Genomic DNA, 12,141 nt, shown 5'->3' with positions numbered 1-12,141 from the left:
TTTCCATCAAAAGTCAGGTTGTGATTCATAATATATATATATATATTTTTGATATTTTAATAATCTTTTTCTGTTTGCCTTAAGATTCTTGTGTTGATTGTGTTGAAATCATTAATCACATTTTGGTAAGTTATGGTTAATTTAGATCGTAATTGTGTGTTGAGTTGTTCGGCATACAATCACAATAATGTGCTGATGATCAACACTGATAAACAATGTCTACACACATGTGAAAGAAAGTAAATTACAGATATACCCTGGGTTAAAGTTTAAGTATCTTTTGAGCTCTGTAACTTTTAAAAATGCTTATGAAAATCTTAAAAGAATTCTACAAAAGAACAGAATGAAAAGTTCATCTTTAACTTAATCTTTAAAATTAATGCAGTATATTATACGTATATATATTGTTCCAAAACTTGGTGTCATTAAGATTTTTTTTTACATTTTTGAAAGAAATCTCATGTGTTCGCCAAGGCTGCATTATTTGATCTAAAACAGTAAAAAACTATAATATTGTTAAATATTATTACAATATAAAATCACTGCTTTCCATTTGAATAAATTTTAAAATGTAATTTTTATCTGTGATGGCAAAGCTGAATTTTCAGCGGCCATTACTCCAGTCTTCAGTGTCACGTGATCCTTCAGAAATCAGTCTAATGCTGATTTTGGTGCTCAAGAAACAATTTGTCTTATCAAAGTTAAAAACAGTTGTGCTGCTTAATATTTTGTGTATCTGCCATTTCTGGCTGCTGCCTCTTGTAATGTAACTGTTCTAAGTGTCAGAACTGTTCTCATTGGCCTGGAGAGAGAAAGACAGTGGTGCTAATGAAATCACACACAATCTTCACGGTGCAGTCTGAAAACACCTGACCACAACACACACACACACTGGTCCAATACATGTTACAGTACTTCTTCAGTCATTAGTCCTGAAAGGCTGCTCATTGGTTCGTTACAATTGAATATGATTCTCTCAGTAGCACAACAGGAAGCTGATCTAATTTAATCATTGAAGCAGTGCACTCATATCCATCTCAACCCAATGAACTGGCCATCTGTGGGCCCTCAGTGTCAGAAGAGTGAATGTACACACATACATATCACAGTTTTTCATCCCACACTGGAGTTTTAAATCTATATGAGCCACTAACAGCTGCTCTGTCACTAGCTAGATCTTTTCTGTTTATTTAAATGTGAAACACAGAAAACCAGATATTCTCAGTCTTAACAGAGATGAATTAAACTACACGCAGACGTGAGCACATCACCCCAATTCTCTATTCCCTCCACTGGCTTCCAGTTTTGTTTAGAGTTGATTTTAAAATTTTATTTTTTGTTTTTAAAACTGTCAATGGCCTCGCCCCACCTTATGGGTTAATTCACCCAAAAATAAAAATTAGGCTGTGTTTTACTCACCCCAGAGCCATCCTAGGTGTATATGACTTTCAGACTAATCCAGTCGGAGTTAGATTAAAAATTGTCCTGGCTATTCCAAGCTCTATCATTGCAGTCAGCGGGTGTTGCAGTGCTTCAGTCCAAAAGAAGTGAAATAAAAAGTGCCCATCCATTAAAAAAAGTGTCTCACACGGCTCCGGGGGGTGAACAAAGGCCTTCTGTAGCGAATCAATGCGATTTTGTAAGAAAAATATCCATATTCAAAACGTAATAATCACTTTAATCTAGCTTGCGCTCACTGTTGTAAACGGAAGCAGTTCCGGGCGGATGACGTATGAGGTCGACTTTGCGCATAAAATTTTTTATCATATTTATTTTTGGAATCATAAACACACAGTTATATCGTTTACTGAACTATATTATACTAGTTATTTACCTTTAGTGGCTAATGAATAATGATTTTAGGCCCAGTGGGCACAGATGTTATTCATAACAGTTAGTTCTCGCTGCTTTTTTTCACTTCTTTTCTCAAAGAGGCTCAAATTAGTACTTAACTTGCAACAGTCCAAAACAAAACCACATCCATCAGTGACATCAGTGTTGTAATATTTTAGACTTCACTTCAGCATGTCCTTCTGTTTTCTTTAGAACAGATGGTGATCAAATTCTTTTTTTTTTAATTAATGTCAGTAAGTGAAATAAAAACAGCTGGCCTGCTCAGGTCACCATGATGACCCTAGGAAGGTTTGATAGAGAGGATGAGCTCCTCACCAGAAAAGGTACATTTATTTTCTCGTGGACGAAATACAGTCATTTCAATAGGAATCCATGTGATTGGAAGATTCAACAGAGGGTGAAAATGTTTCATCCACACAGATTTCAGTCATTCTAATTTGTCGTGTTGACCAACATAAAGCTGCTTCTGCGTGGCCAGTGATCCCTAACTTGCTATTCTAAATACATTGACCTTTATCAGTGCTAATGTTACCGCACCTTAACACTATGTCTACACCAGGCACGTCTGCTGACTCTATGCAACGGCTGTCTACACTAGATGCGTCAAAGTGAATGTTCCAAATCCATTTGTTTTGTTGTCGCAAGTAACGTAAGCACGCATATTGTGTTAGAAATAGAATAGGCGCTATATGCGGCACATCTGTTGTAGACAGCATCATTGATTATAATGGGTTCTATTTGTTTTTACAACTCGTGTCCCATTCACACCAAGAACAGTTACTATAGAGTTCACACCAAAGCACAATAAGATGTTTATTCTAAGCACACGCTGCAGTTATGTTGTCTGCCATTTGAAATTCTCAAGCTCTTTAAAGCAGGATAGATTAAGAATTGCTGTTCATCAGCTTTTAAAAAAAACGTTATGCAATTGATTTCAATTATATAATCTGCACTGTTAACGTTACTGCTGTGGTATCCTCATAGAATTAGAATAAGTATTCAACTTTATAGGTATCGTTACATTTATTTTCCTTGGTTTGAATAGTCCTTAACTGAGATGTTGTCTGACTGAGCTACAACTGTTTTCATTTACACTAACCACAGATTAACCATGTAACTTTTCACTTCTTGTCAGAAATAAGGAGGTTATATAAATAAAGAGAGAGAGAAAAGCAGTCTCTGTAAGAAAATAAATTAGTGAGTTTTTGCATACAGCTAGGCTATCCATCCTATGGCCAATATAGGTGGTCAACTGGGCTGGTCTGTAATAAATGAGCAGAACTACTGACATAGTGATGCTCTGAACAGAATAAAGAAAATAAACTTTTCAAGGCCCGTTATTGATGACTTCAGTCAACACAAACAGTGTTCTGCCTTCACGTTTACACAACAGACTGAAAGATAGCTTCAAAGAGATAGAGGGAGGGTTACAGACGCTCTCATTCATGTCTGTCAGGTACAGAAGGTATAGATGCTGGTCTGTACTCTCAGCTCAGGGACAAAACACCCTTATTGTTCTGGTTTATTCTCAAGAGAGTTTCAGATGTTGGCTGCATCCAAAAGCTCTAAAATATTGCCTTCGGAGGACACATTCCAAGGTAGAAGGGCATCAAGGCATGTCCAATTCCAAAGTTAGCTTCACTTCTGTCAGGACCACTATCGTCAAAGATGATTGACAATTAGCATACAGTTTGGATTGGCGGTATGGTTCTGTTCTGGGCAAGAACTCCCTGTGCCTCCATGCAGCCTAGCATGGATGAGAGCAGGGAGAGCAGCAATAACCCCCCAGGGTAAACAGAACAGAACTAACATAAATGTATTGCAGATATTGTTAAAGTTCAATCATTTTATGTACACATTTTAGAATTAGTCTGATTCAAGGAGAATCAGAAGGCTGAATCCCGACTGACAGAGGAGGAGTTGGGGATGGAGGAGGGTAATTAGCTATTGAGCAATGCGAAAACTGCTGATAATACTGAGGGACCTTATATATGAATGCTTAGATAGGTGTCGTATTCCCATAGGTAGATGGGGATCAGCTGAAGGTCAGCTGATGCGAGCTTGACTAACGTGACCTGCCAGAACTAACGCTACGCTTGATTTCCTGTCTCATGAGATACCTTCATCTGATTTTTGAAGGCAGCATAGATGTATCCTACGCTGCCTTTGATATCCCGTGTGTTCTATTCCATGATGGTTGAGCTAAAAAATAAAGATGGCATCTGAAAGTTGCGTTTGGTGGTCAGTTTGTGTGTAGATGTATATTTCTGACTAACTTTTTGCACTTTTGATGTTAGTTCTAGCAAGAAATCAGTATTATAGTGATTAAATATTCATTTAGTTATCACCAAAATTCGTTCTATTTTGTTGTAGATCTTTAAACCGTTACGCTGCCTCAGAAGCCTGTCTGAAATCAGTTTCATGAGGTGCCTTCGTGCAAAAACGCTGCCTGCAAAGTCCTTGCCTGATGATTTTCATGTTTTCCATGAACACACTAATAATAATACTTTTCCTGACTTTTTGTTTGTAAATTTGTCATTATACACAAGCATCATTATGAAAGGGCCCAGAAGATAAAACATGACCACTGTCACACATTACCTGCTTTTGTTATCAGACAAAGGAACACTGTACACTTACTGCTGTATCTACCATTGTTTTCTTCATAAAATGCATTCAAATATAGAATCTAGCAGTGTTGTTTTACTATTTATTATATAATTTTTTATTATCTACCAAAGTATTAATTTGAAGCTTTAATTTTTAGATTTTTAACGTTTTACCTTTTAGTATTTTTTAATATGCTTTTGTAATTTTTATTAATTTTTGTTCTTTTAAATATATCTATATAGCTTTATTTTATTTTATTTTTTTTTATTATAGCTTTATAAGTTCTTCATCTAATATTTATTTTATTTCAGCTTTTTTCAATTACTGAAATCGAATAAGTAGTTTTAGTTAACAATAACAACAATAGATTCTATTAAAGGCTGTTTGTTTCAATATCAACTATAAATGATCAATTCAGGGGTCAAATACAGTGCAAATCATCCCACAGTCTCAGCTTTTTATGAGCAGGAAACAGGTAAGATGTTTACTGTAAATATTCAACACAGCTGAGACATTCTGTTCACCATCAGTTCGGCCCCTATGGGATTATTATGAGAAACAATACAGTCTTTACTTGAAATGACCCAAGGTAATTGAAACCATTTATTGACCAAACATCTCGAGAGTGTCGGAATGTTCATTGAGAGGCCTGCTGTTAGGAGGCCCAGGAGGGTTAAGTGTTCAACTAATATGAAGAGATAAATGCAGTTTCTCACAAACACACTTCTAAAATAGGTGAACCAAGTTCACTGTTTGAGTTTCGACTGAACTGACCACTTATACCACTCTAATGTGGTCTTACATCCGTGGAAAAAGACATCAGCATCTCAAAAGTGAACTTACTGTTTAAGGTAACCTTTTTTGAAGTAGTACAAAAAAAAAAGATAGAGAAATGTTTTTTTTCAATAAAATACTATTTCAGTCTTTCTACTTCGGTTTATTCAATGTGTTTACTTACCATTTCTTAAAAAGAAAAAAGTGTAGAAGCCGTTTTCACTCAGAAATTACTAGTAAATTTCACAATTACAGAAACTCTTATTTAAAATATTAATAAGATTGCAGGCCAGCTCCTAATGAGCTTAAGTGTAATGGGATACAATAAGATGGAAGAGTAGTAGTTTGAAATAACAATGTTTCAATCTTGATAGAGAGAAAGAAGTGTGATTGAAGTGAGTATAGATACAAAAGAAGAGAGACAGTGATGAAGAGAAAAATTGAAGGAAAGGAAACATCTGTTCCAGAGATGGAGGATGTGGGCAATTGAAAAAGGAAAAGCTGCTGAAATCCTTGGACCGTTGCTGGGACAATGGCAGCTTTTGTCATGTGAACATTTTTCTTTAATGTCAAATTAATTGAATCCAGAGCAATCAAACTGATTCTGATCTGAGAACCTGCTGAGTGGTGGTCTGAGTAATTTTTTATTGTCGCCGAGTGGTGTGACAGCATATTATTATTTTATTCTGCTCTAGCTGACAAGATATTTGTAACCTGTTTGATTGGTTGTTGAAACTGAAAGACTGCACACATCCGGCTTCCTTCCTCTAAACACAGGTGCACCAAATAGATTGTTTCAAAGCCAAAATCACACTAAATATATTGACAATGTTAGAGGAATTATAAAACTTCAATCCAGTGTAATATTACATTCTAAACGCATTAATACAAATTTGAATTTGGATAAAAAGTTACACACAATCATATACAATCATCCACTTTAATTGTGCATATAGACACATTTTTAATCATTACAATTAATAGTTCATCACAATTAGTACAAAAATATTTTGGAGGAGGTGGATTACAATGATCAGATTCATACAGTCTACTAAAAGCAGGACTAAAACACAACAAAGAGTCTGATGGAGTGGTTTTGTTGGGGTTTGGAGGACCCTCGGTACAGTATACAGTGGCAATTCCTTCAAAATCCTAGTTTTTATTATTTAAAAAAAAATCTGTAACTAATGAGAGTTGTTGTGACACCTTCTTGTTGAGTTGTTCTGGTTGTGTCCTCTATCTTGAAGAGTTTTGGAAAAGTTTGCTCTTCATGTCTTTGCTCCTCTTGGTCATCTAAACATTCTCCAGCCAGTTTAGGATCTAGTGTGGATGAAGCCCAGGGTGGCTGCTGGGATCAGCAGGCACAGCGTGGTGGGCAGAGGACCCAATCCTGCAGCATTGCCCTCATTTTGATTTACAGTACCAGTACCAGGACTAGTGCTGTTAGTTTTTCCCTTCTCTTGAGAGCTTTCCTACACCAACATGAAAAAAGTCAGAATAAATAAGCAGATTATTTGATATTACTGTAATGTACACTGTTAAAAGTAGAAATGTGCAGTTATTAGGCTACCTTAAAGATTAATTTCTGCCTGATCAGACTGTTTAATAATGTTTGCTGCTGTAACCTAGTTTAGTCAGGCTGATACAGCTATATTTAACAATATTTTTTGTCTTTAATTAGAGCTAGTTAATTTTGATGTTACCACAAAAACCATTTTAGGTTACCCGCCCTTTTTTTTTTTAAATATAGTATATGTCAATTTAAAGTTTATTCAAGTTTGCTGCTTGAAAATGCACTTTGTTGATATTATTACGATTCTACTAATTATATTGACACTTAATAATTAACTTAGACTCTATAATGTTAAGTAGTAGAGACGACAAAATCCACTCACGCTTCTGCATCTACGTGGTATGCAGAGAACTGATGACACCTTTCTTGTATAATCAACATTTTGCATATACATGCAACTAATAATTATTTACCAAATGTACCAAAGTTTATTACAAATTAATTAACAAAATTATTAAAGAATTATAAAAAAAAAAAAAAAAAATCTTCATAAGGCAAGAGTGAAAGAAATTACAGTGCTTACCACCTGAGATGAAAAGGGTAAGGTTATAATCAGTAACCCAAGGCATAATGTGAGTATTTTATTCATGATGATGCCTTCTTCTTCTTCTTCTTCTTCCAGAGATGTTTTCTGTGGGGCAGAGTCTGTGCTCAGTGATGCAGGACTGTAGGCGTGGTGTTTTATTCTCACAGTGACTGATGTGTGACGTGTTTTAACGCCTGCCCATTGGTTTAGGAGGATCACATCCTCTTATCTGAGAAGATCTCTTAATAAAAGTTGTTGTTAAAATGTCAAATACACTGAATTCTTTAATAAATTTAAATCTAGGGTACTCATATTTTCTACTCTATTACCTTAATAAAACTATTATAAATCTCTCTTTTGTGTTGCTTTGTTCGGTCTGTTGTTGGCATGAGAAAAAATATGGAGAATCCGATTATGCTAAATTTACAGTATTTGTACTCATCTATTTTCTTTAATAAAACACATAGGGAAAAACTATCATAAAGCTCTGATTATATATCTTAGAACAACAAATAAATAACAATTTGAACAAAAAAAGACACATACATATACAATAATCTAATTTATTTGTGCATACAGACACATTCTGAGATGGAGTACATTGATCACATTTAGTAAATTTAAAATCTGTAGTACACATAATGTCATTATAGAAATGGAAATTGGGCTGAAATTGTAAATGCGTGATTACTGATTTAAGTAATGGAGTTCTTTAATCTGCTTAACCTCAATCATATACTGAGCATAGGAGAAACAAACAGTGACTTTGGAGCAAAACACGACAAAGAGCCCATTGGTGTGGTTCTGTAGCAGGATCCTGAGTTGCAGGTGTCTTTCAAGCTCCCTAAAACAGGTGCAACCAAACAAATCCCTCTTGGAGAAATTCTCCAAACTTTACTCAATTTCATTAGTTAAAATCCATTACAAAAATGTGAGTTGTGGTGTCTTCTATCTTCGAAATTTGTGGAAGTTTGCTCTTTGGGTGAATGGCTTGTTAATTTCACCACTGTCTCATTATTGGTCATCAATGGCGAATGCTCTCCATCCATCAGTTTAGGATCTAGTGTGGATGAAGCCCAGGGTGGCTGCAGGGATCAGCAGGTACAGTGTGGTGGGCACAGGACCCAATCCTACGGCACTGGAATTTGTGGAAGTACTGGACGTGCTGGGTGATGAGCTACTGCGTCCACCTGAGGACTTCTGAGCAGAGCTATCCTACACCAAACATGAAGGCAAAAGAAAGTCTGAAAAAGTGCTCACATTTTACTGTGTCCATGTTACAGAGCAATTTCATAAAACTGGATCTACATGTAGATGCATTTGCTACCATATATTATTAATTATGCTTACTAAGTAAAGCATGTATGCAACAAATAAGTGCACAAATCATTTTCTATAAACCTAAGACTAAATGAAAAAAATCTAAGTGCCTACCTGAGTTGAAAATGGTACGGTGATGATCAGCATCGCAAAACACAGTATCCAAACTGTATTCATTGTTATGCCTGTGTCGTCTTCTTCCAGAGAAGTTTCCTGCTGGACCAAGGGTCAGTGCTCAGTGAGTGATGGGGCAGTCGTGGGACTTTTAAACCCAAAGTGACGTCAAAAACACCCGCCCTCCGATGAGGTAAGAGAGTAATGATAAACTGTTAATGTAGCCCATTACAGGTTCTTTAACTTACTGAAATAATATATTAAAAGTTATATGCTAAAGTTAGTCATAACCATAGCAACAGTACAGTATACTGCTCGAGCGCTTTCCGTTAAGATATCGTAAAGTACATCGACAAATTACTTAGCCTATTACTTAACACTATGCTATATGTTTACGTACCTCAACTGAATAACAAAAACTGTAGTGTCTTGTTTAAAGCGTATGTAGGAGAGCCACCTTCAGGTCGTGATACGCGTGCATTTTTTTCTGTGATTTTGTTTTTTTTGACATGTTTATTCAGAATTAACATGAATAACACAATGTACAATGTGCTTTTCCTAAAAGAAATACAATCATTTAACAGCAATTCTTTGAGTTTAGCTTCAAATAAACTACAGAAACAACTCCAAAGATGATAAATATAGACGCATAAACAAGGGGGGGGGGGTTTGCCACACGTAGCAATTTATCTAAAAATATGTAACCTTTTTGCGTCCAGTGTCCGTGTCTTGCCTGTCTTTAGGACGGGAGTCCCAAAAGAAAGAGACCAGGATCCATTTTCAATGTTATCTTAAGAATGGTGCTGATTTCTTAAGCAATAAAACTCCAGAATCTTGAAATGAGCTTGCACCTCCAAAAGCAATGAAAGTATGTCCCTATCTCTGTATGGCACTTAACACAAAGAGCCAGTATAGTGGATCAATTTTATTAATCAAAACTGGCGTTATATGCAACCCACTGTATGTGATATCTTAAGTCTCTCTAAGCTGAAACACACATACTGGTAAAAAATGTATAGCGTGGCTCAGTGGTAGAGCATTGCGTTAGCAGCGCAAAAGGTCGTGGGTTTGATTCCCAGGGAACACATATACTGGCAAAAAAAAAAAAAAAGTATAGCCTGAATGCACTTTAAGTCGCTGTGGATAAAAGCGTCTGCTAAATGCATAAATTATTATTATTATTATTATTAAATTATTAATTATTAAATTAAGCTGGTTACAAGTGAAAGTGGATCTCACACATTTCATGGCCTCCTGCCAGTCATCGTCAATACAAACATTACACAGATCTTCCTCCCATTTACGAGCCACCGTGTTCAAGAGTCCAGAGACATTAGAGTATAGAAAATAATAAAATCTAGATATAAAATGAGCAGCATTAGTTGTGTTGATGAAAACAAACAAACAAACAAAAAAATAAGAATAATTTTATATTGTTAGTAATATTTCAAGATGAGAATGTACTGGACTGAAGAAACTTGTTTAAAATAATTGTATCAAATATGATACAACAGGGTTTTGGGGAACGTTTTTTGTCAATCTTTCAGTCCTCTTTTGTATTGCATTATATGTTTTGCCCCCATAATTAAAACTATAAGCATAAACTAAAGTTTAAAGCTAAGCATTTTAAAGATTGTATATATATATATATATATATATATATTGTATAAAAGTTCAAACAACTATTTCTCTTATCACTGCCTTCGAAGCCCACGGCGCCCTCTTGCGTTTCAAATCCTCATTCACAACATGAAGAAGGCGTTTTCGTTTATGTGGATAGTTTATTTCTTCTCAGCTTCCGTAGATGTCCGTTGCTTTTATGTTTCCGGTAGACACAGAGTGACGGCCGACTCGTAGTATATAATATGTTCGTTCATCGAGGCCTCACACTCCATCCCAGTAGGTGGCGGAAATGTACCTTAAGCTGGTTTGCCAACCGCCATTAAACACAAAAGAAGAAGAAGAAGAGTGACGCCCGTTAGGCTGAGGGAGGACGGAGGAGCTGAACACGCAGCGCCGGATGAAGCTCTATGAAGACTCTAAGCGGGTACAAGAATCAAGGGTGTTTGTATGTGGGTTGGTAGGTTAATCAGGAGATTGTAGATAGTGTCAATGGTCCATTTGAGATATAGGTGGCGGTAATGTACTTATAAGTCTGCGATCCGCCTTAAAGCAAGAAGAAGAAGAAGAAGAAGAAGAAGAAGAGTGACGCCCACAACAAACTCTCAGCCTGGTCGCAAACTCACCTGTCAGAGTCCCTCATGCTGCTGGTTCGACGTTCGGCAGTAGGTTTCGGCGGTGTGGCTCGATGGGGACTGCGCTGTCTATGCTCCGGGGACGCAGCGGGCCGGTACCGAGACACTGTGCTGCTGCCCCGCACTGACTTCCCCATGAGAGTGAACGGGCCGAATCTACTGGAGCGAGAGATCCAGATCCAGCAGGTAAATGTGACAGGTCCAGATACAGATACAAAAGCTGCTGTTAAAACCGAAAGATCTGATCTAAGTGGTTCTGTTCTGTAACTTCATAAATCATCCTGAATGATTAAGATGATAGCATTTGTAGTACTTCCATAACTGCCACACACCTTGAGATCACGGATGAAGTTGTCTTTTGTTGGAGATTAGGGATTTTTCTGGAGTTTGAACTTTTCTGAACCACATTTCACAGAAATGTGGGTTTGACCAGCTGTACACATGGCAGAGAGAGAAAAAAGCTAAAAAGGAGTACTGCCTTCATGATGGACCACCGTATGCCAATGGGGACCCGCATGTTGGACATGCTCTCAATAAGGTACATTCTGTCAGATCATAAGTACACAATTCTTGACTATGCAGGATTTTAGAAATGCCAAGGTCCAATAGCATGAGGAGCTTGTTTGGGGAATTCAGGGCCCCTCTGAAAAATTTTGATTCCCTTGATCTACTTATGCGCACAGTATACATTGTACAATATCTTTGCAGCATCCAAGTTATTATTATTAGGAAATTATTTCACAACTTTTATTACACACCAGAAAATATACAGAGGTCTGGTGGGTACGGCTGTGAGACAAGTAGATGTTCCTGGATCCGGATCCTTTATTTTTACTTCAAAGACATCTTATATAGTTATTAGGGCTGCACGATTAATCGCATGCGATATTTAACGCGCATCGTGTCAGAAAGCCGGTTCTGTAATCAGCGGTAAATCTCCATCACCTGCGGGCTTTCACATGGAGCAGCATTAACTACACAGAGCCGTTGTTCACTGACGAGCTGCGCTAAACCACGTTCATATTCGCGCGATTTTTTGCGCTGCTCATCAGTGAACAACGGCTCTGTGTAGTTAATGCTGCTCAATGTGAAAGCACGCAGGTGATGGAGATTTA

At 36.8% G+C, this 12,141-nt stretch overlaps 1 protein-coding gene across 1 annotated transcript in view; it reads left to right on the top strand.

Annotated features, from left to right (window-relative positions):
• Positions 1 to 10,704: 10,704 nt before the first annotated feature.
• LOC107654863 (isoleucine--tRNA ligase, mitochondrial-like) overlaps positions 10,705 to 12,141 on the top strand; it is a 12,616-nt gene continuing 11,179 nt past the window's right edge. The window contains exons 1-3 of the mRNA XM_016442150.1: positions 10,705 to 10,818; positions 10,945 to 11,212; positions 11,442 to 11,564. Coding sequence (XP_016297636.1) covers positions 10,802 to 10,818; positions 10,945 to 11,212; positions 11,442 to 11,564 — 408 coding nt within the window. The 5' untranslated portion in view covers positions 10,705 to 10,801. The remainder of the gene's footprint in view (positions 10,819 to 10,944; positions 11,213 to 11,441; positions 11,565 to 12,141) is intronic.

This window comes from Sinocyclocheilus anshuiensis, unplaced genomic scaffold (assembly GCF_001515605.1).
Source record: "Sinocyclocheilus anshuiensis isolate Anshui unplaced genomic scaffold, SAMN03320099.WGS_v1.1 scaffold335, whole genome shotgun sequence".
NCBI lineage: Eukaryota > Metazoa > Chordata > Actinopteri > Cypriniformes > Cyprinidae > Sinocyclocheilus > Sinocyclocheilus anshuiensis.
This window is presented reverse-complemented; position numbering and strand designations above follow the sequence as displayed.